At 41.4% G+C, this 27,619-nt stretch overlaps 1 protein-coding gene and 1 long non-coding RNA gene across 5 annotated transcripts in view; one reads left to right on the forward strand and one right to left on the reverse strand.

The window, feature by feature from the left end:
• The window catches only part of csmd2 (CUB and Sushi multiple domains 2), a 259,924-nt gene that overhangs the window by 9,172 nt on the left and 223,133 nt on the right, over nucleotides 1-27,619 (forward strand). Inside the window, exon 2 of the mRNA XM_064347643.1 lies at nucleotides 16,898-17,114. Within this exon, the coding sequence (XP_064203713.1) occupies nucleotides 16,898-17,114 (217 nt within the window). The remainder of the gene's footprint in view (nucleotides 1-16,897; nucleotides 17,115-27,619) is intronic.
• On the reverse strand, nucleotides 10,875-16,359 carry LOC135261386 (uncharacterized). 4 transcript variants are annotated; one of them, XR_010331910.1, is made up of 4 exons: nucleotides 16,283-16,314; nucleotides 15,787-15,814; nucleotides 15,019-15,287; nucleotides 10,875-11,880 (listed from the first exon to the last, which is right to left on the reverse strand). It is a non-coding gene; the product is annotated as an uncharacterized LOC135261386 (long non-coding RNA). The 4 variants fall into 4 exon arrangements; XR_010331909.1 differs by lacking the exon at nucleotides 15,019-15,287 and having other exon boundaries at nucleotides 16,283-16,312; XR_010331911.1 differs by lacking the exon at nucleotides 15,787-15,814 and having other exon boundaries at nucleotides 16,283-16,311.

Genomic DNA, 27,619 nt, shown 5'->3' on the forward strand with positions numbered 1-27,619 from the left:
GTGGTGAAAAATGACCACATTTGCATTTGTAAATTATACACTATTACAAATTATTTGTCCATATCAACAGGTACATCCATGGATTCTATTGTAACCTATTGGTTCAAGATTGTTGCTGAGGATCCCATAGTCCTGAGTTCTGCGAAACTGTTGATGACATGTGAAAGATGGAGAGGTGGGTGGAAACGGGCAATTTTTCTGAACTGGATAAACTCAGGGGCAGGAAGAGAGAGAGAGAGAGAGAGAGAGAGAGAGGGAGGGGGAGGAGGATCTTTAATTGCCTGCCTCTTCACTTGCTCCTCCATGTCTGCCCTTGTTGTCATGGGAACGGCATGAGACTCCCGGGTGTGAATGTCTAACAATAAACAAACAGGGCCGCGCTGGTATCCTTCCAGTGATCCTCTCGCTGTCCTTCATCCAATGGGCAGCTCGAAAACACCGGATTATTTAGTGATATCCAGACAAATGAAGTGCTCACAAAGTTTCACCTCAAAAATAAGGCAAAACAAAACGAACAGTTCAAATCAATTTGATTAAAGTGGTCTGAAGTTGTTTTGGAGGATGTGTATTAACTGGACTGCTTTTACAAGAGTTAATCAAAGTGTGCACTAGATGGCAGCTATTATGTTATTTCCAGCTAGTTTCATCCGGTTTCAGGCCTAAGTCTGTGTCTCTGAACATTGGGCTCATTGTTGATACCTAATTCGGTTGAAAGTGTGTGAATCCCTTCATGAATAGAATCACTCCCTTGACCATGAATGCCCAAAGAATTTTCTGGCCAGGGGCCAAATTTGGGCCCTGAAACGCTTTGGTTTGGCCCTTTAAAGACGGCAGTAAGTCCCATACTGTGCCTTATAATTTATAAACCTACCAAGGTGAAAATATTTTAGAAAAGGTAATACAGACGTTGGGTTACAAGTACACTGTAGAGAAACTACTGTCTGACTTCTTGATAAGGCTGACATTATTGTACTCAAAGTACTTACATGGCAATTATCTATTGTAAATTATTGCAATCTCAACTGAAATCTCAAGTGATGTACTGTATATTACATGTTATATAGATATAATAGTAATATGTAGACATATAATAGCTATATATCCATTGCCACATGTGGTGTGTGCCTTCACTGAGAGAGAGACAGAGCCAGAGAGGGAGGGAGGAGGGTAGCAGAGTGAGAAGGAGAGGGAGAGAGAGTGATTGTGTTGGGGAATACCAATGTCCTAGATCATTCCCAGATCGTTCCGGTGATCTGTCATGGTGATGGTACATGGTGCAACCAAAGTCCCATTGTGACATTTGTTTTCTCTACTGAAATAACCAGCCTGAATTACATGTACCACTCTCTCGATGTGGTAAGATATCGCCCAATGCACTGTGAAGATACACTGACCCCGTGAGCTGCCTTATTCAGCTGCTTATGTATGAAACAGCTCTTCAACCTGGTTGTGATTTTTTCTTTTTTGTGTTGCTCTATTACCTGCTAAATCCAGTGGAAACAAAAGGCATTTCTTCAAAGTAATCTCTTTGTTTCCAGCGCATTTGTTGTGATATTAATGTACAATGGCACGTCTGTAATTGTGCGCATGAACATTAGTTTGGAATATGGATTTGCCCAGGAACGCTGAGGATGGTACTTTCCACTTCTTTCATGGTTGCACTCAGGGTAATTCAGGTGAAATGTAATTATGCAAAATGTCCACTGGCACATGCAATAGATGTGATTTGAATTATTGTGTCTTGCAGGAAGAGGTCTGTTAATGAGAGGGAAAACTTGAGGGATTTATGTTAACCATTACAACTGCTCATTAAATAAATGCATGTTTCTGACCAGTTAAGAATACTAACCAGTGATTAACTTTAGCAGTCAGATTTTAGATTATTTATTTTTTAATGATTAACAAAATCCAATGGATTTGATATAGATATTAGATACAATTGATTTTTTTGTTTGTTTTTTATTATTTTTGGGACCATAATCGTTGGACTACTTTATGACTGTGATTAAACATGTTTGTGATAATTAAATGTAAATGTTGCAACAGAGGAAATCTGCTATATAGTTGATTATAGAATTGCGTTATGGATCAATTCCATATTCAGGCCCTAATGAGTTGGTTTATAAAGTATAAAAGGAAAAGGCTTTCCCTTTAATTTTTGGATTGTCTGTATACCTAGTGGAGGGACTACCCTTTTGATTAAACTAATGCCCACTTCCACTATTGTCCACTGTCATTTATCACATTATTTATTTATTTATTTATTTGTCGACAAATAACTTAATATTCTAATGATATTGACTAGAATGTTCCCAACCCTGTTCCTGGAGTTCTGTTGAGCTGCTAATTAGTAGAATCAGGTGTCCCAAATTATGGTTGATATGAAAACCTACAGGATGGTAAATCTCCAGGAACTGGGTTTGGAACATCTGGATTAGCTTGACAAGATAGAAACTAGACCTGGTAGGGCTGGTGGTTATTTTGAGCCTTAAAGAACAACAATGGCCATCGGTGGCATCAACTTCAGATGTACTTGCCTTTATGTAGACCCTCCATTTCCAAAAATAAATATTTATAAGAATTTACCAAGTAAATGAGAAAATATTCCATGAAACCCAGGGAGCACTGGCCCTTTGGAACTGTAGTTGCTTTGGAAACTAGTTGTAGTATTTTTACCAGTAGTAACTACCCAATTATGTACCATTCATACTACATATTTACCTGGTAAATACCTAGTACTTCGGGGACTATTAGAAGAAGTGTTACTAACTCCTTTACTCTCTGACCAGTTACGAATAGCAGCCATAAGCTGAAACTGGGTATGTTTCTGCTCATAAACAGTCTGGAGCATGTTTTTAGTTCATTGAAGGTTAAAAATACACAGAAATGAAAAACACCTAAAAAATATAAGGGAAGTTCTAATGTGAAGGTGAGCAATAGCTGGTATTTCTTTAACCACACACAAAAAAGAGAGGAACTCCACAGCAGTAAAACACAATAAAAAATTATAATCTTTAAAAAAAGATGTCCCTTGTGTTACGACCAGCTCGAAAAGCCGCAACATAAAGAGGGACACGACACGACACCAGTTTTTAGATGCAAAAGAACATGGACATTTATTTACAAAAAGACCACAACACGGAAAACAGAAAAACAAACAAAAAAGCTGTGTCTTGTATCAGGGAGTGAGAGAGTGTGAACAGGGCAAGGAGCCACTTATATAGGCCCAGCCCACACCTTCACACAGGTGCCCTCACTCAGCTCATCAGTGAGCTGCACCTAGAATTTAAAGACATACATACACACAAGCAAAACAATAACAGGACAGAGTAACACGTAACACTTGTTTTATATTGAAACTTGATGCAATTAAAAAATAAAATAAAATGTATTATTGATTACATTACATTTATTCCGCAGACGCTTTTATCCAAAGCGCCGTACAAAAGTGCATAACTACATCTTGTCCCCATCATTTGAGTAAGGAAATGCTTCTTACTTGATTTCAAGTTAAGTATGCCTTCTACCCATCCCCCCACATCCAATCAAAAGGAAGGCACAAACAAACTACTAATTTTGAATGTCATCAACTGTAAACAGGAGAGAGGATGAGCTAAAAACATATAAATGTCTTGAAATTACTATATTTCTGCAGTTCTTAATTTATTCATGAGCCTGCTCATTTAATGGGTAAAAAATCATTAATATCTCTGGCCTATTGTCACAGGCACATGAAATGGTGAAATCGTTGAGGGAAGTCATGTCATATCGGTGATATTATACTGTATTTTGCTCACCACAAACGGTTTCATCGGTGACTTTGGGCAGTGCAATTGGGCAGGGTGAGATCTGTGAGAACGTTGCTTCACACAATTTGCTTTCAACACTAATCCAACAGATTCCTTCTGTCCCATTTTATAATGGCTCTGAGATGCTGAAAAGACTATGCGGTGAGAAGATAGGAAACAAAAGGTATGTAGGGAGAATTCTTTGGCCATGTCTATATTGTCTATGTTTGCGAGGTGGGGGTGTGATGGAGGAGTGACCTAGAATTATTAGAGACCCAATTGAAACTGTGCACGCAGAGCTTATAATACCTAGCAGCATCTTACAAAGTGCAATGCAAAATCCAAAATAATCCATTCCTGAACATTTCAGCACTACATGTCATGTCTTAAATCAATTCTAAAATTTAATTAAACTCTTAACAGAATTTGTATGAGTCCAATAGGGAAAACATTAACATTTTGCTGAGAGGCAAGAATTAAGCGCACATGCATTATTAATCAAGATCCAAAAGAGGGCAATTCAATTTTGGCAACATTAAATAAATAAATAAATAAATAAATAAATAAATAAATAAATAAATAAATAAATAAATAAATAAACAGTTATCCCCCACATACAAATCTGATAATCACATGGTTTCGCAATTCTATGAGCTGAGCCCAGTGAAAAGTCCCCTCATCTTTCTATGGATGACAATGCTAACAAACAACAAAAAGGCCACTTTGTGGGTGTCAAGAAAAGTTAGCGTCAAGTGAAAATTGGTGAAACCAGTATCTTTTCATCAGATTATTTTAATAAACACACTCCTTCCATTTAGTTCAATCATGTTTATTTTAGAACAGGAAACTGTCAAGTTTGTAAGTAGACTGAACTTTCTTCTGCGCAAACCAATAATCTTCCCTTAAGGCTTTATCTAAGTTTGTACTATTTTGAAATAAGGCTTTATCTTAGTTTGTACTGTTTAAAAATATGCAAGCTGCATTGTTAACGACCTTTTTCTGATGAGCTTAATCTTAATGGGATTTTTTTTACTTCTTTAATGAGATTATATGCATTATCTGATTAGCTGTTAACAACCGTAGATGGGATCGATCAGCAATGGTTTGATGAGCAGTGCTGTGTTTGCACTGTGGATTATCATGCGTGGAGCACACAGCCCTTCTGAGTGCTCAGGTGTCTGTGGTCTCCAGCGGAGGTGACATGGAGACCTTGAGTACTGAGCTAAAGCAGGAGCTGCTCTCTCTCCTGGATAGGAAGCCCATTAGGATCTCACTCAGGAGTCAAACACAAGGAGAGTGCTGTTCCGCTGGAGCCACAGAGCAGCAATCAGTGTATTGAAGTGTCATCCTGAGTGTCATGGGCTCTGCATCCAGAGAACAGTGGCAGGAAGGAGAAAGCAAACAGGGTCTCCCACTTTGAGCGGCCTCCCAAGCTCTACTGCCCAGCAGCACCTAAGAGCCGATACAGTGCTGCATTTTAAACCTGTGATGTAGACCAAAACGTTTTTTAAGTGTCAGCAATATGAGAATTTTTGCCACTTTGGAGAATTTTTATTTGCCTTACCCATATCTACAGTGCAGAGGAGCTCCTGCAGTTGGATTTCTGAAGGTTCCAAATGCACGCTGGCTTCGGGATCTTATGGGTTTCACTCCAACACAGAGCATGCTCAGAACAGTCAATCTGAAATGACGCACCTTCATCCGGTCGGAAAATGGAAGGGGCGGCACCAGGTTGGCAGCCTGCGAGGTCACACTTCTGAGCCGCCCTGCGTATATTCGGGGGGTGGGGTGGCTTTCTCCCCCTATGACTATAGGGGAGGTGCAGAGCGGGGGGAACCAGCCACGAGAGAGAGCGAGAGAGAGAGAGAGAGAGAGAGAGAGAGATGATCATTACTCCTGTCATTTACATACCGTGCCAGGCGGCCATGAATATTTCATCAGGTACGGGAGCAGCTCGCTGGTCCCGCCGAGTCGCTGAGATTAGCACACCGCGCTACAAAGTGCCACGCACAACACGCGTGGGGCTCCGCCTACCTGTTGCCCCGCCCCTTTGCGCGGCTGACTCAGCTGGAATTTTTAATTCCTTTGATGTGTGACGTTGATTATGCAATGGCTCTCCTTTGGGCTATTAGCAAGAATGCATTTTAGGTAGTTCCCTATTGAAGCGGTGAACCATTAAAAAATGATGTAAATAAATAAGCAGGCTATGGAAGATAAATTTGTGGTACATTTGGAAGGAGCACTCTCCGTTTTGAAAGGCATTCAATTGCCGTGTGGGACGTGGGAAGTGAGGTTCCTGAACAGAATGTCCCTGAAAAATCCTAGAGATAAATAAATTTTAAGTACTTGTTTTTGTCTGAGTCATGGAATTGAAACATTTCACTTTATGTCACATATTTATGTCTACTTCTAGCAATATGGTTAATATATGTGATTTTGTCTTATTTTACTTTTTGGACTTTGTTCATTTATAACCTTGATCACTCTATTCAGCGATAGTGAGTTGCCTCAATTTCTTTTAGTTCAGGCTTGGAATTCACTATATTACATAGGCATGTAGAATGTCTGCTTACTGTCATTACTGTGTATTTAGGAGATTATACAGGGTAAGCTACACTACATGCTTGCATGTATTGCATTAATAATTAGTGAAGGTCCCTTTCAAGAGTATAATAGCAGTTCCCACCAAGCTCATTCTCTATGACACCACAACGGCTCATTTACAAAGGATCCATGCCTCAATGGGCTTTATGAATGCAAGCAAACTTTAAATGCTGTGCTTGCTAAAAACCATAAATAAATAATGTTTGACATTATGATTTGAATTATTGACCGGGGTGTATGTATAACATGCTGTACTTGCTGTATTAAAGCTGCACGTTGTACGTCATAAACCCTATCACGTCTTTCCATATCAAAAGCGCAATGATCATTGATTTTGTCATTGGATTAGGGTGTGTGGGAGTATAATGAAGGGAGCAATGAACAGGTATCGACCAAGGCGTACTTTTCTAGTTTGCCAGCCAGTGTACAAAACTACACCTCAACGTTGATATTGATCGGACAGTTCATGGGAAAGGTGTTGTCAGTCCGAGAGAAGTTTGGAATCGGCGGTACCAGAGGTGAGGACTGGCTCGGAGCGACCGTGGGCTGGCAGCTGGTTTAATGCCCTGATTGTGCAGTCCACCTACATGTCCAGTGGTCATGCTAAGTCAATGCTGGCAGAGGTTCATATCGCAGGAGCGAATACAATGGCAAGACAGATGGCCTCTGGCAGTAGAAACCTCGCCACAGGAAATGCTGTTTGTACGCTTTCATTAGCTGCTTGTTTGCAGCGTTACACTGGACAATAGCACATTTCGCTTGTTGTGTGTCAAGAGTGGTTTATTGCTGTGCACTGACACTCAGAAGACTAGTAGTAACATTCTAAAAAAAAAGAAATGAATTACCCATTTCCTTATTATTTCCAGTGGCACCTGGGAATTGAGTTTTGAATTACTGTCAGTTTTTCATAGTTGTGAGCAGACATATGTGACTGCCTATATAATGTATACAAAGACATATGTCTTTGTATACATTATATAGGCAGTCACATATGTCTGCTCACAACTATTTTACACAACATAACATAATGATGAGAACAGGCCATTCAGCCCAACAATGCTCACCGTTTTCCCGACTAAATTAGTGCTCTGATTACTTACCGACTAGATAGTATCTAACGAGCCTAACAAGCCTCCTCTTTGGCTCTGTTCTCCACCATTTTATATTTGTAATAAAACTATTAACATGCGGTTAAATTGCGGATTCCCAGATTTTAGTTAAGGGTATTTTTATACACTTTGCTTTCACCATGTACAAATTCCAGCACTCTTTATAGAAAGTTATATAGATGCTTCTGTATGCTTCAGGATTCATTTTGCTGCTGCTGCTATCAGCAGTTACATCATCAATGAGGACAAGTGAGTCAGTATCTGTGGAAGCCATACATGCCAAAACCATGACACTCCCAATGTTCTTTGGATCTTGGGCAGTTCCTTTTGGCCTCCACACTTTGCTCTTACGTTCACTCTGATACAAGTGAATCTTATCAGAGTCTCATCTGTCCACAAGACCTTTTTCCAGAACTCTTTTAGGTATTTTGTAGAAAACTGTAATCTGGACATTCTGTTTTTGTGGCTAACTAGTGGTTTGTATCTTGCAGTATAGCCTCTGTCGTTCTGTTTGTGAAGTCTTCTGTGGACAGTAGTCACTGACATGTCCATGCCTACCTGTTTAAGGGTGTTTCTGATCTGTCAGACAGGTGTTTGAGTGTTTTTCTTCATTATGATGAGAATTCCATTGTCATCAACTGTAGTGGTCTGCATTGGCCTACCAGGCCCTTTGCTATTACTGAGCTCATCAGTGCTCTTTGTTCTTAAATTGCACAACAACACATGTTTTTAGCCTGTCTCTGTCCACTTCACAATTTTGAAAGATGCTCATTTGGGGTAGAGAGTGAGAGCATAGAGGGGAATGGGGAGGAAGTAAGAGGGATAGAACCAGTCGGTAACGTGTCATAGGAACGTTGGACAGAACCTGCGAGGGGAAAAACCGAAAAATCCTGTTTTAGAAAAATAAACCACACTTGTGGTTTGTCTACTCTGTAACAATGCTGTTACAGAGTAGACAAATGAATGATCCGACTGCATAATTCCCTGACATCTTCTATCTTACTTACTCAGCCCAGTAAGGAACCACATCAACAAAATTATGAACGATAACCATGAAGAGTAGACTAACCTTTACTAGCTGAACATAATCAGTTTCACTTTGAGCATTCAGTTGCAGAAGCAATCTTAATGATGTCATTTTGTGAGTGACTTGATGGTAGGCTGACATCCACATACAAGTGGAAATTAGAAGATTAGAAGACAACTCAGCGTACTACTTGCTGCAATTGAAACTATAATAGGAATATACTGCAATTAGAAAAGACCAATAAAATAATAAAAAAACTAGTCTAACTACATAAATCTTAAAAAGAAATGAACTGTAAAATATTAACGCTACTTCTAGCTACTAACTACTAAACAAAGTGTTAAAATTCCAAATATAGAGCTAAAGAATGATGTAGAAAATGGAACTGGAATGGAACAAGGAAAGACTAAAAAGGATTTCTAGCTAAACTCATTACGAGAAAAAACACTGTTCCGGCTGTCACAACTGGACCGCAGGCATTCTGAAATGAGCAGGATAATTTGTGCAGTCATATTAGATAGGAATACATAATACCCATCAATCAAGAAGAGGGGTGGAGATGGGGCTTTGACTTGCTTACGTAGAAGTGGGGTTTTACTTACTTCTCCATGACGGATGTGGGTTGGGCTCTAGGTGAAACGAAACAAAACTTTTCACCTTTCGGTGGCAGTGCATGTTTTTTTTTTTTCTGCACAAACTGGTGTGCCACAGTTTGAGATTTATTTATGTATTTGTGATGTGTGAAATTGAGAAAGGGTACTTGGATTTAGAACTCAAAAAATTGATTTTGTCTTTAATGTTGTTCCAAACAGTTGATTTTGATAAGCCTAAGCTTCGGTCTCTGACTGTTTTTGTCTTATTTCTCAGCCTCGTAATGGCTTCCTTGAATTTCATTAGCAGAGCTCCGGTCTTCATGTTGACAAATGGAAAAAAACAGACTCCAAAGACAAGCAAAAGCCTAGATACTGAAAGCTCCCTTATACCTGCACTAAGGTAGCAAATGAGCACAACTGATGAACAAGAAACACCTGCGAAGCCACTTTTTCCCCAACAATGATGCTGCCCTGAACCAGGGGTGGTTGGGGGGGGGGGGCTATGTATAAAAAGTGATGTAATTTGTACTTGGTGAAGCTAAAATGTATTGAAAATCTGCACTTTAGAATGTGAATTCTTTGATTACAATTTTAAAATTGTGGAGTACAGAGCCAAATCAAGAAATGTCATTGTCCCAAACATTATGGAGCTCTGTATATATATATATATATATATATATATATACGCACACACACACACACACACACACACACACAAACGCTGAGTATATATGTTCCGATTGAAACATGCCCCGGGTTTTTCCTCTTTGATTCATTGATTAATTAATTCCATGCTGCCATGAGAGCATTCATAAATTCTCATTTAAAATAAGCAAGGGCTTTGGTAGACCTCAAACACTAGCAAGGGGTGAAGAGTGTCTTTGTGTGTGTGTGGTTAGGATTACATTTAATGGCCATGGAAGGCCACTTTACTGTTCTGCATTGTGTTCCTGGAGAATTTTGAAAGGATTTAATTTAATTTAATACTTTAAAATTTTAATACATTTTATTTTTTACTTTTGATGGCTAGTTCATGTGAGGGCCATGTTCCAGAGAATAAGCTGGTAGCAAGCTGGCAACAGTACAGATCTCTGGCCATTTTAGGACAGAACCTTCTTACAGACATATTAAACATGTATATGCATTCCAAAGGAATATGTTCTATTGATATGTAAATACGCATGCTTTCCTTAAAGCTGAGGTGCTGATGAAAGGATCTTACATTACATCTTATCATCTTATAGATGAAAAGGAAAAGGCCCATGCACTTTTATTTATGCAGGGCAGCATGGTGGTGCAGAGGGTAGTACTGTTGTCTCAAGGTCCTTGAATGAGTGGAGTTTGCTAGATCTCCCCGGGTCCATGTGGGTTTCCTCCAGGTACTTTGGTTTCCTCAGTCCAAAAACATGCAGGTTAGGTTAATTGGAGAGTCTAAATTGTCCCTAGGTGAGTGTGTGAGAGAATGAGTGTATGAGTGGTGTGTGTACCCTGTGATGGACTGGCAACCTGTCCAGGTGTGTTCCTGCCTCTCACCCAATGCATGCTGGGATAGGCTCCAGCACCCCCACAACTTGACCAGGAATAAGCAGGTTAAATAATGTATTGATGGATGTTCCCCGCATTTGCTTCTTTTGCTATTACTGGTCTAGTTGTTCAGAAAGTTTACGAAAAACTAACAAACACAGTTTACAGTGGAAAAAGAGTAAACAGTGTACAGTGGAAAAAGAGCTAACGAGGTCAATAGACTGCCAGGTTGTTCCTCTGGGATTGGAGAAAAGTAATTTCCTCTTTTTTATTTACTGTCTGCCACTTAGACATAGTAACAGGAAATAAGAAATAGTACAGAATCGCATTTAGTCCGACAACATATATCAAGCAGTTCCTCTTTGGTGTGCATTATTTTCAGTTGCAGTGCCTTCATATATATTGCAGGATTCTCCTCCCCTTCACTCTCCGTGCCGAGCTTTTAAATGGTGGTGCACTGAGTTACCTATGGGACCCGCGGCGTGATAGTGCCCCACAGTGCTCACATTCTCTGCTCTTCCGGCATCCTGCAGCCTCCTCCAGCCAATCTCAGCACCACGACTCACAGCGCTCAGCTGCTCAGCTCTCTGCTGCTCAGCTGCTCAGGTCTCTGCTGCTCAGCTCTCTCCTGCTCAAGTCTCTGCTGCTCAGCTCTCCGCTGCTCAGTTCACTGCTGCTCAGCTCTCTGCTGCTCAGGTCTCTGCTGCTCAGCTGTCTGCTGCTCAGCTCTCTGATGCTCAGGTCTCTGCTGCTCAGCTCACTGCTGCTCAGCTACTCAGGTCTCTGCTGCTCAGCTCACTGCTGCTCAGCTACTGAGCTCTCTGCTGCTCAGCTCACTGCTGCTCAGCTACTCAGGTCTCTGCTGCTCAGCTCACTGCTGCTCAGCTCTCCGCTGCTCAGCTCACTGCTGCTCAGCTACTCAGCTCTCCGCTGCTCAGCTCACTTCTGCTCAGCTACTCAGCTCTCTGCTGCTCAGGTCTCTGCTGCTCAGCTCTCCGCTGCTCAGCTGCTCAGCTCTCCGCTGCTCAGCTCACTGCTGCTCAGCTACTCAGCTCTCCGCTGCTCAGCTCTCCGATGCTCAGCTCACTGCTGCTCAGGTCTCTGCTGCTCAGCTCTCTGCTGCTCAGCTCACTGCTGCTCAGCTGCGAAGGTCTCTGCTGGTCAGCGCTCTGCTGCTCAGCTCTCCACTGCTGAGTCCGGTGCCTCTGGAGTGCACCTTCCGCAGTCATTACCAACTGCGAAAGTGTGGACATTTTTAAACCAGGCTAAAATCATCTCTCTTTAAACCTGCCTGCTGGGAGATGCCTTAAATCATGCCCTTCACTTCCTGTTTTTATTGCACTTATTTATTTTGTTTTCATTTTAAACCACTATTTTTAAAAATGAAAATCGATTTTTCTGTAATTATATTGTTCCCTGTTTGAATCTATATAAATGACTTGGGGAAAATAAAAAGCACAGTGCTGTAAATAGGATTTTTTAAAATATGATAATGACAATTATAGTAATAATTATTACTATATTATTAATTATTATAATATTTATTTCGTTTTTTTAGGGATATTGGGACAATGTGAGTACACGGGCAATGTTTAGCTGTCTATGGCACAGGAAATGGCAGATGTCAGGCAAAAGCATACAATGTATGCTCATTTTTATTTTTATTTTCCTGCTTTGTTTTTAAAATAATTAACAAGATTCCACACAGCATTTTGGCATTCATTCAAATACAGTATGTTATCAGGGAATGTTTATTCATAACACAATGCTAAAAATGCATTTTCTTTTTTTTAAACAAAATATGGGTTATGTTGATGCCAGATGTCCTCCAATTATGTATTCATAATTATATTTGAATAATACATAATTGGTATTCACAAATGTGGCAGACAGAAACAAAAGGAGTGCTGGATTAGTAGTACATTGCGGCATATCCTCTCTCTGTCCTCCGCATTGCACTGGACTCGACATGGTGGCGTTTATCGGACAGACGTATTCTGTGGTTAGCTATCATAGCGATCTTGTGGGCTCTTATTCACCCCATGTATTTGACATGCAGCCATACCCTAATGATGGTTACAACTGGGTCAGGGAGGTTTTTTGTACCGCCCGTCAAAGCTAAATCTGTATTACTGTATTATATACTGTATTACTTTACCAGTAAACTGGCCAATCTGACCCAACCCCATGGGGTGGTGGTGGTTATAGTGCTCTTCACGTCAGGCTCTTAGGTTCATCTGCCCGGTGATGCCCAGATACATTTAATCTGGCAAAACATCATTTCGAATATTATTTGCCATATATATGTTATTGACTTGAATTGGGTTCACATGAACAGGTTATTGATGCAACACATGTATTGAGTTTAAAAGCATTCAGTTATAGACTATTTTTGGTTGGCTTGCTGTGAAAAACTGATTTTTTTTTTTACTATTGTATGCATGCACACCAATACAGAATGGCTCAGTGGACAAGCATGACGGAGTATTTTTGGATGTGACTTTCCATTTTCTCAGTCAGAGTGCTGAGTGGAAATAAGTCCCTTGTGTTCAGGAACTTGACCGTGAAATACAGTGTGCTGGATACTGTGCCCTCCAGAACGAGCTGACTAAATCTCATTGTCCTATTATCCTTTTTTGGACAAACAATTCTGCTGTTATCGTTCGTACCACAAAGCAGTGCTGTGAGTCACCGACAGGCACTGTTCTTTCACGAGCTCCTTGAATTCACTAACCAAAAATACTTTCAAGCGTTGGATGAATGCATCCAAGATCAAGGCAGAGGCAGAGTCAGGGCCTCTCTGCGATTTGGGGAAGGGCTGCACGCACGTACACGCAGTGGAATTGACTTTGCAGTTTGCAAATTAACTTTGACATTAACCTTGGCGTGTATTAGCGACCATCGATCCATGGAGATGTGTATCAATGTCTAGATGTTAAAGAGATAACGAGATGATTGATTGATTCGCATCGGGCAACTGTTTGTTTTCAATTAAAGAACATTGAGGCATAAAGTGGCTAACTGCAAAAGTGTTTAACTGTGCGAGCGGTTTGGTTTTTAAGCTATTAAAACAGTGTTGTCTTAGCATGACAGTTATTAAGGTTTTACAAATCAATTCACTGACAGTCTTACTTTTGAAAAATAAGGTTCTTTGAATTTGAAATGAATTGCAACTGAGTGCACAATACAGTTACAGCATTACAATAAGACCAACTGGAAAAAAAAAGATAATTAGACAGAAGACGAAATAAAACAAATTGGGTTCAGTATACTTTTACCAACCCCGGAAAATGGTAACTACTATGTGAGGCCGATGGTGTCTCCAACCAAAAATGAAGGTCTTTTATCTAGCATCAACCCCAACACATTTGAGATTTTATTTTCACGAAAGCACCTTCCAAAGCTGCAGGAGCACTGATCCACTGTTAATACTGTGGGCCCACATGACATGCTCCAGTGATGCCTCGGAGTAATGCTTCAGAGGGCAGGGTGCATTGCTGACTGAAGCCCAGTCTGGCCAGATGAGCCAGAGGGAGCAGGAGGAAGCAGAGGGAACCAGCTAATCCTTGCCTTCAGGTCCCTATGCTCCGCTGTGGCGGAGAACACATTTCTCAATCAAAACGGACAAAAAGACAGAAAAACAAAATACTATGGAGTAAATACATTGCTTCATAGATATATTATTGGGGAAATGGACAATTAATTAAAAGTCCCCCTGGAAATCCTGCCAGATAAGTAATTTAGCCGGCCACTGATGGATTGCACCACACGCAGTTATTAAAATTTCAGATTGAACACAATATTTTATGAGTGGTCGCTGACAAGTATGCAAAAGAGAAGCACAATTAATGTTGTGAAGTACTGTCGGCGCCCGGAGCTGGGGGGTTATTTAAATTACAGCCATTAATAATTGAGTGAGCCATCTCCTGTGTTTTTCTGAGAGGAGTGCACTCAGCTTCCGGCTACACGCAGCATCCACGGTGCCGAGGCTTTGAAGTGGCTGGATGATGTTGATTCAGCATTACAGAAATGTTATTACTATGTTGTTGCAGCACGAGCTATGACTTTTTCCTGAAGTGTTAAGCATCATTATTGGTTTACCACTGTCTTCACAGTGCACAAGGAAAAGGTCAATGTGTACTGACATGATGCAGATTGATATTAATTTCCCATACTGCGATGACAATAGCTACCACTGCTGCTACTGCTGGTACTTGTTCAAACAAATTAATGTGGCTAGTACATAGCTAGTGCTATTTATAATAATGTATGTACAGCAACAATACATCTTTAACAATTTCTAGGTCATACTGAGATGACTCAGTGACAACGTACAAGTAGTTAACAAGCCATGGAAAGAAAAATGTACTCACTTTGTCAGGTTTTGGGCATATGAGGTAAAGTTGTGAATTGTGTGGGTAGAATACCCCCTCTTCCATGAGGATGTCAAGAAACTCACACTTAATTTATGGAAGTGTAAAACGTGTCTTTGGCTTTGGTGCAGAATTATATGATTTCAATAAAAGCTCTGCTGGGCTTGCATCTGGTGACCGTGAAGGCCGTGTTATATGGGTAATATCAGCCATTACAGTCACTTCTCGTATTCTGAGGATGGAGACATTTTCTTTAAAGATACCCCTCTCTGCAGGAAATAAATGCAACATCGCATGAGGATGATACCATTAAGTAATGATTGTTATTGATTTGACCTTCACATACGCACACCGAGCTATGGCAAGGTCTGCCACCCACCCTTTATTGAACCACCAGAACATTTTTTTTTCTCCATAATGGCAGAGATACAATAACTGGGGACCAAGTCAGCACAAATATTTTACAACATTTTACAACATTTACATTTTTACCACCCACAAACCAACTTTCCAGCTATGTAGGCCAAGATCAGAATTATACTTTTCCCAGCAGAAAACAAAGTATATTTTAAGGATGTGTTTATGAGTGAACAAAAGCACAAGCAGAAAACATATTCACAACTTTCCACGACCTACAAAAAAGTAGTTGCTGGTGAACAAACTCAATTTGATTCCCTTTGGAAGCCTTGTTGTTATTGCACTGAGGGCTACTTTGGAAAGTACTATTTGAATGCGCATATGAACAAATACATAAATAAACACACTTACAGACTATGCAAGCTGCCTGGATGATTTGCTGTAACACAAAAATACAGTAATGAAGACTAATGCTTTCCCTGGCAGTGGATCCTAAACACGTTCCAATCTTTCCTAACCCTCGGTGTCACAGGCTGATTCCGTGACTAGCCTGGAAGCTACGTAATTCTCAGTCTTTTATTAAAGACCACGCAAACTCACAGTTTTTCCCAAATGCCGGCTTTATTCCATCTGTGGTAAAATTGCGTTTGTGTGTTATGTATTTGTGTGGCAATGTCTCTTTTGTCTGTCTGTTCTGTGATATTATTACTTTTTTTCTTGTATCGGATAAGGCCTGCTAGTGCAAGTTTGTAATGTTGCGTTTGTATGTGTTATCTTTACTTTTCATACGAGCCAAATGTCTAGTGTGTAAATGTTTCTGCTCAAATGTTTTTTTTTGGTTGAATAATACAAACATCACAGCTGTTTTTCATTGACCTTTTGCAAACAGAATATTCATCCTACTCACTTTCGCGTCTCAGCTCCACGCACTGCCAAATGGAGCAAGGGAAAAACCAAGTTAATGTAGGCGGGGGTAAATGGCATCTACCACTACAGTCTAGGTTAATAGGGGGCATTTTTTTATTTGTTTATAATTTGCGTGTAATTCATTTTGAGTGCCTTTATTTTATTTTCTTACGTTACAGATTATTTCTGTGATTGGTATTACGTTTTCTGTATTGTTAATTGTTTGTAGATTGGCTGTTGGTAAGTTAATTGATTTAATTTATGGTGGTTTATGTCAGGGGAGCAGCTACTGAGTATAAAGTGATGAGTTTAGAGGTCCTCCAATCAGTTCTGTCTCAACCTGTGTAGCAAACTTTGGGGCACAAGGCATAGTAAAATTTTTTGCAAATTTCTGCATTTATTTTTATTTCTTCATTTTTCCTTTTGTTGGGTAAAGTTTTCATTTTCTAGTATTTTTTGTGCACTGTACATATTTTACATCTGTATTATGGGAACCAGCACTGTAAAAAAAAAAAGAAAACTTCACCGGGTTCTTTGACCTTGCTGCTGCTTTGCCAGGTTTTGCTTGCCTCCGGCTATTGGCGCTACCCTTACACTCTGTATCCTTCTCTTCCAGCTCAGAACTGCAGCTACACGTTACACAGTCTAAATGGGACGATCGAGAGCCCAGGATACCCATACGGATATCCCAACTATGCCAACTGCACATGGGTGATCGTCACTCAGGACCACAACCGAATACAGCTGGTGTTCCAGGGGTTCGCTCTAGAGGAAGACTTTGACATCCTCTCGGTCTACGATGGACAGCTCAGCCCCAGTAACCTACGAACACGGTAACCCCCTTTACCATTCATTTCAGAACCGTAGGAACAGTCAGCATCATATCAGCATGATATACAATGTGTAGCTATTTGCATTTGTTTTACCCTTTTATGATCATTTTTCACTATTTTTTCAGACATTTGAAATCAGATAGGGGAACAGCGATATGATCACAGTACAGAAAGCATTTTGGCAGAGAATCGTACCCCTAACCACTCAGGGGATTTGTATATGGTTTGAGTCAGCTACCCGGTTTACTTGCCAAGGTGTCTCCCCTGTTTTAGGACCATAGAAAAACAAACTTTTTTTATTTTCAATATTATTTTCAAATTGTTTCAGACATCATTGTCAAGTCAGTGAAGTTTTATCTCTTTTGGCGCAAAAATACGTTTCTCAAGTTCAAAATTTTTACTCTCAGTTACTTAGTTTACAAAAATGGAGTTTTCAAGCACAAGAGTTGGCTGGAAATTTAAGGTGGGTTATGACTTAAATACAGTCATATCAGAATGAGAGCTTGTGTGCACTGGACCACAGCAAATGGTTAAATGGCTCAATTTAATCTCAATAATATTTGTCATTGAACAATAATCTGTTATTTACACTGACACTTATTTTTTTTTATTTTCACAATTTGGTTGGGTGCTGACTTTTTGTAGTAACTTTAAGATGTCATTCTGGCACGAAGAACTGTACAATGCAGTGCACTGCAGATAAAGAGGTTGTCAAATTATACCACATGCAAGGCTGCTTGGTTAATTGTCTTCATGATGTCTGGTTGTGATGAAGGCATTTTGAAAGCTACCTCTCATGTTTATCCCTGCATGCCCCATTCTCTGACAGCATCTACTTCTCTTTGGTAAGGTCCCTTCTGTGTACACAAACATCTTTATGTTCGAAAGCATTTGAAACTTCTCCGTAACCGATCCACCAAGTTTTTATTTTCAGATTTGCCGAGTGTAGGAAAATAAAAATAAATGTCATATGGGTCATGAGCATGGATTGTTAATTATAGTTTTATCTTTTCGGCATTTGTTGCAACACAAAATTGCTGTAATTACCTGGAGACAAAGACTGCTGAAATATGCAGAATTTGATTTATTTCTGTATTACATTACATTACATTATAGGCATTTAGCAGACGCTCTTATCCAGAGCGACGTACAACAAGTGCATAGGTTTCAAGATGTAGAGGCGCAAAAGAAACACTAGAGTGAAGTAAGGATGTAAGAATAAAAATGTATGCCATCATTTTTATTTGATTCATTTTTCTGTGACATGAGAACTACCATTTCATTTCTGCAGTGATGTGCACAGTAACATGCTCAGTGTTAAATAAACTTATACAGAGTACATACAGTATGTTCCCTATTGTACTTTGATAGAGTTGAATTAACATTGGACATTTTGCTCTGCAAAAATAGAAAATATAGGTTGGCACATTAAGTGGATAAGAATTCCAAGTTGTTTACCTGGAATGTGCTGCTGGGTAGTGAATGAGGCCACATTACTTTGTTTTAATAACTCATTAGCTTGTTAATATATCAACAAAATCCCCGACCGCTAATTAATTTTGGTCTGCATGTTCAGTGAGGCTATGAAAACACTTGTTTGCTTAAACCGTTGCTCCCCAATGAAGCAGGTCTGAGAGGGACCTTTTGTCTCACCACTGTTCTCCTGTGCTTCACTGACATCTTAGATGAAGTAAGGTTGAACTGTCAGTGAGCCTGTGTGTTGGCTCCAGTTGGTTCTCGTGATGCAAAGGGACGATCCGGTGGGTGTTTTGAGTTCAAGATCCTGAGGGATCTGTACCGCGTGCAGCGAGCCTGCCTCTGCTGGTAAGCTGAATGCTCAGTCCTGCCACCTATGGCTCGGCTGCAGCTCTGACATCGTAGCTCCTTTGCTCAGGTTTGAACGCAGCACTGTTTTTCTCTGGTAGGAGGGTGCAGCCATTGTGAATGGCACAGCAGGTAGCAAGTGCATTTGCCTTTGTGATGGGATGATCCCCTACCCTCCACTCATCTTCCGGTCAGTTAAATATGACTGGGTCCTTTTCTTCATGGATCGCCCTCACTGGAGATACAAGTATCCGATGAAGTTTAGTATGTCCGCCCTGAAATGTAGGCCGGAAAAGCGCTTTCGGCCAAGTCTTTTTAAAAACAATTATCCTCTTATCAGAGCCCATAAGCCCCTGTGATTATTCCGGTTTGATAGAGCTTCTGAAGGAGCGCCATTTTCTACCTGCTGTTTTATTGTTGCTTTTGGCTGATGTTAATGGAAGGGCCGTAATCCAAGTGTTGTCCCGTAGGTGAAGCACGAAGCTGGGACTTGAGATATTGTCCCGAGTGTTTCCATGGGCAGAGTCAACATGCTCACGTTCCCTCGTGTGCCTGGCGTATTCACACATTAATAACAGGAGCTGTTAACGGCAGACTGCGTCAGAGCAGCAGGGGTGGGATGGTGTATTTAATGAGAACCTGCCAGACTAATTTGTTGCGTGTGAGGGAGGGAGAGAGATGGAAAGCGAGAGACCGTGATAAAGTTTGTTTGCTCTGAATCCTAACTTTCTGCATGTCACACTGCATTATTACTTTGTACACAATATGATTCTAACATTCATCTAATGTCAGTAATTCAGTGTTATGTTTGGTATTCAGGTATTTAGATGTCACAACTTTTTTTTTAATTTTTTTTTTTTTTAATTTACCTTCCTCAGCACACCCAGTAATCATTAATAAATGCTAGTACCACCACTACTACTAGGGCAGAGTGGGGTGAAATCTCAATGATAATACATTTATGTAGCGCATTTCACAAACAATTGTCTCAATACGCTTCACAGACAATCCTGGCCTAAATCCCCACAGGAGCAAGCCTAGAGCCACAGTGGCAAGGAAAAACTCACTGTAGCAGATAGGAAGGAACCAGGCTCAAGGGGGGAACCCATCCTCTTCTGATCACCTCAGGTTGTAGCTTTGTGACCAACTTGGTCGGTCAGTCAAGTTCACGTTGATTAAATTAGTGGCAGCTAGGTGACAATCAAGAGGTAGTGGCGCAGATGGTGGGTGGCGGTGGTGGGGAGCGGCAGGCGGTGACTATAGAGGGGCCGGACCGCATCGGTGGGGGAGTCCAGACGACAGCATTCTCAGGATTCAGGGCCAAAGTATCGCCAGCAGCGTGGAGAACCTAGCGCGGGGTAAAATGTAACACAGACTTTTTAGGTAGATGCATCGAGCTTGAACGACATATTTCAAGTTAAACATGCAGAATTACCATCTCTGCCATGTCTCCATTGCTGAGAGTCTGTTTTGGCTATATGCAAGTGGTTTATCTATTTTTTATTTTTTTACTGTATTTTCCAGCTAATGTATTGTGTGCATGTCAAGAAAACCAAATGTATGTAATTGTAAACCGTTATTTAGAGACTAACAGATTGCATAGTTTTGATATAGCATACTAGATTATTGAGATTGCTAGCCAGGCAAATGTTCACTCTTGCATACTTTGAACCCTAGAAAAACCCTAACGGCTACTTAAAAATCAAGTGTGACCTCCCTCCTGTGATGTCGTTTGTGTCTGACCATGCGATTGTTTGTTTAAGACCTAGGGGAAAACAAAACCACTTCTACTGCATCCCTGCTAATACTGATAGTCATAAGGTAATATGGATATGAAAACTACTTTTATGTAAAGCAATGATTGAATAGGCCAGAGGGACTGAATATCAGGGACATGCCGATCTTCTTTCTTCATCTGGATCCTGGCAGGTTGTTTTAAGTGCACTGGGGAATTGTATGACACAACAACATCTGGTGAAACAATGCTACAGGACCACTGAGGTGACAAGGCATTAGAACAGCCAGTCGGCGTTGTCAGTGCACAATGGTGATAACTGGCTGACAGTATTAGGTAGCAGTTGTCTTCTTATTACAGCGCTACCCAATTCCAGTTCCTGTGGGCTGCAGTGTCTGCAGATATTTGCACCTGATTTCACCAATTATTTTACCTCCTTGGTTCAGGAAGTACGCTCATAAGTGAAATCAGGTGGTACAGTGCATGGTTGGAAATACCTGCAGGCACTGTCGCAGGACCGGGAGTTGAGTAGCGCTGATCTGTGACACTGTATCCATCCATTATCCATCCTGGACAGCTCTCGAGTTCATCGCAGGGCACATGCAGCACTCACACACACTCATACCTGGAGGCAATTCAGAATCTGATTAACCTAACCTGTATGCCTTTGGACTGTGGGAGGACCACCACAATGCCCTTATGACACAGTATTTTTATACTTTCTTTTTCTTTTCTAGTGGTCTTTGTATTTGTCTTGTTAAGACTTTGTTCCTTGATTGAAATAATGTAGACTGAGGCAAACTTTGACTTTATAAAATAAAGGGGGAAAGGGCCAATAGTCAGTTTCTGATAAGCACCAATGGCATTGGTCCTCTTTGCCTTGTGAGTGGTGTTTTGTGAGGACAGGCACTTGGGGGTGTAGGAATCACATAGCTGAAGGGGTACAGCAAGTTTTAGATTAGCTGTAGCAAATGGGGTAGTCAAAGCACCATTCAGTACAATCAGCAGTTTCCCTGTTTGATGCCCTCTGAATTTCTTGGAATGATCATTCTACACTGTTTTCTGTAACTAATTGAAAGATGTGGTGCCTATGTGTAATGAGAAATGCAAGTTTAAAAAAAAAAAAAAATGTTGCAAATATAACATCAAAGCAGAATTTTTCCATCTGACAATCTTTCTTTTACATACAAAAAAAAAAAAAACAACAGAAGTGCCTTTATTGACTCTGTGGAGACTTAAATAAGGATGCACTGAGTCAGAACTGTGAATCAAAGTTAAAAACAGAGCTCACTGATTGCATTAAACCTAGGGCCACGGTATCCTGTGATCTCCCGAGAAATCCGCCTTTCCTTAGTCCTACACTAGGAGGCGCTGAAGCCTGCGGAGGGCTATTGCTTTATTACCCAACATTCCTCTGCCCTCTCTGTGCTGTGGCTATTGGGCTTGTGGGAAAGATGGAGTAGCACACATGGGACAGTGGGCACTCTGTTTAATTGCTCTTATTTATTTGTTTAACCCGAATCAGAAACACCTCCTCCAGCCCCCACAGGAGATATATTACTCTTCTTCACCACTGTAGCTGGAGCTGGATTGGGTTTTTATTGTCCTGACTGCACCGGCCTGTCCTGGACAAAGACTATCCAATTCCATTAAATCTGCCGCTGTCATCCTCGCTGCTCCATGTGGGCCCGGTCCAGATTTGAGATCTGGCAGGGATCGGAGGGGCAGAGGACCAGCGGGACTCCTGTGTGGAATGGGCGGGGGGGATGCTGGAGCTGCCACCCTGACCCTCCGGGCCCCGCACAGCGGGCCTCGGCTGATGCGATGCGGCAGGGCAGTGTAATGGTGGGGAGGCTGGGCTTGTAACTCCCAGGTTACAGGCTTGAATCACTGGTTGTGACACTGCTGCTATCCCCCTTTAGCGAGGTGTTTAACCTGAATTGCTTTAGTAAATACAGTACAGCTGTTTAAATGGATCGTATGTAAAACTGTGTAAGTCACTCTGGATTTGCCAAATGCCTGAAATGCAAATGTTTGCCCCTGCATGTTACAGGCCAGTTGTTTGGCCATTTCCGTCTCCGTCTCTCTCCCTGCCAATACGAGCTTGGATTCCGTTTCCCTCCACAGTGCTTTCCCCTTCTCTTTAAGCCGAACGGTGTTGGCGGCATGAAAGCCAGGCTGGCTCATGGCTTTTAAAAGCCTGCCTCCCTTCATCTTCAGCTCCCTCTGCTCAGGCCGAGCCCTGCTCTCATTCCACATCTTGCGGCGTGACAACGAGAAACAAACGTGTTGGGCGGACGCCCTGTTTAAGCTGAGCGCTGTGTAACAGTGTGGTAACGTTTCTGCGTCACATCTCACTGCGTGTCTCACAACCGCCGCACCTCCGACTTTTGTTCCCAGCAACAGCCTTCCCTTGGTAGTGCCAAGATAGAGGCTAATGTCACTTTGGGTAAAAATAGGAGGTGGCGCATGTAGGCAGTTCAATAATTGGCCTGTGATGCTAAAATAAATTGAATCAAACTTATGTCATTTATTTTTCAAGCGTACAGCTGTAGTAAGAAGCCAAAGATAACCTCAGTAATCTTCTGACTTCAGTTGTTTTACTCCTTCAGTTATTTTCTTTCTCTCTCTCACACACACACACACACACACACACTGACTGAAGACTCAGTTCTGATCGGCTGAGAGGGGTGAAAATATCCATTTTTTAAACATAAAATGCCAGCAAGCCAGCATTTACAGTATACTTGCAACTTGGAACATACTTGCAACAACACATCTCACATAAGGGATATGTCCACCCACAGCCAACTCCAGCATAAGCAGCATGATGTCCATGAATGACTGTAGGGAGCAGCTAGTCGAGTTATAGCTTGACTACATTTAACGTTTTACCTCCGTATTGAATATAATTCACTAGGTGGCTAGCTAGCAGTCCATGATAACAAACATGCTGTGAGGCAATTCTGACCTGAAAACCAAACTGAATTGTAATGTGACTGATGGAAAATCTAGCAAAAGGCTTGCTTTCTATGTAACTAAGCAGTATAGGGTTTTTGCTATTTTCTCAGATACCTAAGCAATGTTTTCATTGCAATAGAATTGCATATTTTAAAATGCATGTTTTGATTACAATGATTCTTTTTGTTGGTAAGCCATTGTATAAGCGGGATAATGACTGAAGGGAATTATGCAGTTTGAATGCCTTTCATGGACATACATTTATCACCTCCGTATTAGGCATTCAAATTGCGTACTGCCCAGTAGTATAAGCTACTATATACTGTAAGTCTGGCATCATCAACTTAATGAGACTGAAGTATCAGTGTGAAATTGGCAACAAAAAAAACCCTGCATATTTTTGCGCATGTAATCTAGAAATGATATTCCCTCATCTAAATGTATTCCCTCATCAAAAAAATATAAATGAAGCTTAAACATTAAATAATATTCTCACCCTAACAACGGGAAGCTTCATGACTGCCACTGGAGACAGCCTGTGTGATGCAGCGCGTACAGAGGGGCCCTGTCCTTATGGTCTGAGCCTCAGGCAGCCAGTGAGATCAGTGGCACTGTGCCCCTTAGAGAGCATTGTGTTTCCACACATCTGCCCATTACTCAGGGAGGTATGAGCGTGCACAGGTGTGTGTGTGTGTGTATGGCTGTGTGTGTGTGAGTCCATGTGTGTGTGCTTGTTTGTGTAAATGCGTGCATGCTTGGATTATATTTGCGTGACTGTGTGTGTCTGTGTGCATACATGCAAGCGTACATTCGTACGTGTTTTTGCATGCTCGAGAGAGAGAGAGAGAGATGAGGCAGACAGACAGACAGACAGACAGAGAGAGAGAGCTGCGGGGGCGTGCGTGTACTGCTTCAGAGGGGCTCTGCAGTTCTGTCACCCTTTCTTGTCACATAACGAGCACTCATTAATATTCATGAGGGCAGCTGTTCAGGAATGCGCCCGTCCCTTGTCTGCACAGTCCCGGTGGCTTAGACCCTCAGAGGGCTACGCTGCACGGAAAAGGAGGGGGGGTGGTGTTGGGGGTTCCTGGGGTAGAGTGGGGGTGTTGGTTGGAGGGTGGATTGATGCAGAGGGGAGATACAGCACCGTCTCTACACTCTGACAGAGAGAAGCAGGCCTAACAAACCACAAAGGGCCGCGTCTTCGCAACTAATCTTCCCCCCCGACGTTATTGATCATCGACGGGTTGCTCCTTCCTGGGGGATAATCAAGAGGAGTGTCGCAGTGGGGAGCTCTGGGAAAATCCAGCTGTACCCACCCCACCCCAGCACCAACCACCCCCACCCTCTTCCGCAGCCACCCCCACCATTCTCCCTCAAGGTAGTGAAGCTTCTGCTAGACATTTCTGCGCACCCATGAATCTTTCTTCCCTGTTACTTAAGATAATTGCCAGTCAGGGGTTTATGGAATGCAGAAAGGGGGGAAGCAGAGAGAGGAAATCCATAGATGGGGGTTATGCGGAGGTCAGCCATGCGTCATCTGTGGCCCCTCAAATCCTCTCTGTTTTGTGGATTTATGTACACTCCTGGTCCAGAATGTTTGTTGGGACAGGCAGGTGCATAGCCACAGTCAAAATTGGCTTCACCAGAAAATAAGTGAAATAATTTTTCAGTTTTTTCTGTCCTCCCTTCTTAAAAAATCCCTTACTTGGCAGGGCACAAAGCAGCAGATCATTGCAATAGGATGAGTGAGCTCATCAAAAGAGGTAAAGGCCCCTGGAAGCTAAGCTGTGTGGATACGAATGATGTTGGCAAGCCAGAGGCCTAAATATGTCAATAAGCAAGTAAATAATCAAGCTGCTTGAGATGCTATCCAGGCTCTCCGTTGTATTACTGCTGTTTTTGTTATTGAATACAAAATGTGATTTGGTGGTTGATAATACTCCTGATTATACCTGAAACAAATTGTTTGGTTTGAAGGACGATAAACATGTGCGTACAAATAACATTATAATGTCAGTTGACAAATCTGAGAATGCAGGATCATTCCATAACCTAGCTATGCAGTAATGTGCAGAGAATGATTCATTCAATTGATCAGACTACCTGTCTGTGTCTCTCCGTCTGCCTTCTCCCTTTCTCTCTTCTCTCTCTTTGTCTTTTTGAATCTCATGCATCTTCGATCCCATACACACACACACACACACACACACACCACCTGCTTCAATGGCATCTCACAAATTTCCGTCTGTGCCCACGCATGCAAACCTGGAGATGGTCGTACTACTTATCATTCTCTCCAAATGTTCTCGGCTTCAAAGGCGGATGCCATGGGAACCATCCAGTGCCGTGGGAACACAGCTAATTGACAGGGATGCTGGAGCAATTCGCCAGATGTCGCTATTCTCAGATGGATGAGACGGGACTGTGGGTTGGACAACAGCTCACGACTCAACATCCCAACTGGCCCAGTGCATTTATGAGTGGTGACAGTGCACAGCATCACAGGTGCAGATCCCACCCCCCCTTTAAGGAAAAAAAAAAAAGCAAGCTTAAACTGCAGGTGCCAAAAAAAGCCCGCTTATAATAAGTAATGCACTTTTTAAAACGGGGACCTGCCTATTTGAAATGACCATATGGTTGAAGCAGTATGAGACTTTTCTGACAACATATGATATTGTGTTGTGCATTTTGTTTTTGTTCACATATTATTATTATCATCATCACCATACCAGGAGAAGATTCCTAATGAAATATGCAATATACTGGGGTAATCCTAAATACTTTTAAGATCATCTAAAAGACAACCATCATAGAAATAACTATTTTTATAAGAGCATTTGGAAGATGGAGTGGTAGTTAAATATTGCTCTGTGAGATTTGATTGTTGCTGTTTGCTGAGAGAAATGTTAGCATGTCTTAAGAGCATTACTCAATTAGGCTAATAAGCATAAATACACCTGCCTGCTTCTCCTACCTTCTGCAGTACAATCTGCGCAAGAATGTTATGATTATTAGGAGCTGCAAGGTTTAGGGCAGGGAAATGGAAATCCAGGAGTTTACATAGAACTATTTGCTTCACCTGCAAGGGAAAGGGTTAACTTGACTCCTGGAGGTTATCGAGATCTAGTGTTTTTTTCTTTTCTTTTTTTTTTCTTCTTTTTTTCTGTCGTTCACCATGCAAACTATTCACCATTTGGCCCTCACAGCCACTGGATGCTTCAGAGCACTCGGCCAGCACAGCCTGGAGATGAAACAAAACAGGAACTGGAGATGGCCATTGGAGGAATGAATGGGTGTGTCTGTGTGTGAGTGTGTCCGGGTCTGCATGCGTGTGTCAGAGTGAATAAATAAACAATTAAGTAAATAAAAATGATTAATCTAAAGGCAAATAGTTTGTTACACAGATGCATGGATCACAGAACCTTGGGATTTATGGGGTGTTAAAACATCTTAATTAACTCACAGCCAAGCAGTACCTATAAAGGTTAAGACCAAGCAAAGAGAAATAGATGGATCCCCTTTTGCTTTATGGGGCTCTGAGGGGAATTAGGCAAAATGGAGAGGGGCAAGACTGATTCGTATATATGGCAAGTGTGCATATTCACTACTACTATTACTGGCCACTTCACTGCTAATCTCATTAAGGGAAAAAGTGTAATTATTTTATAAACGGTACTATAAGTACAGTACTAACTGTGTGTGCGCGTGCACGTGATGGCTCACATGATCAAATATTTATTTAAATAAATTACAGTAGTGTATTTTCTGAAGAAAACGTTGTGACTGCTCACACTCTGCTGAGACATTTCCCAGGCAGATTCCGGGTGATGAAATTTGACATATACATTAAGTTCCAAATGGATTGTCAGATGATCATGGTGAGTTTTGTACTACAACCCCATGGATAATAAGCAATTATGTCAGTGATGTTCATTCCCGGTCCTGACAGGCTGTAGGGTCTGTTGGTTTTCGCTTTTTGCCT

This window comes from Anguilla rostrata, chromosome 8 (genome assembly GCF_018555375.3).
Source record: "Anguilla rostrata isolate EN2019 chromosome 8, ASM1855537v3, whole genome shotgun sequence".
In the NCBI taxonomy this organism is placed as follows: Eukaryota; Metazoa; Chordata; class Actinopteri; order Anguilliformes; family Anguillidae; genus Anguilla; species Anguilla rostrata.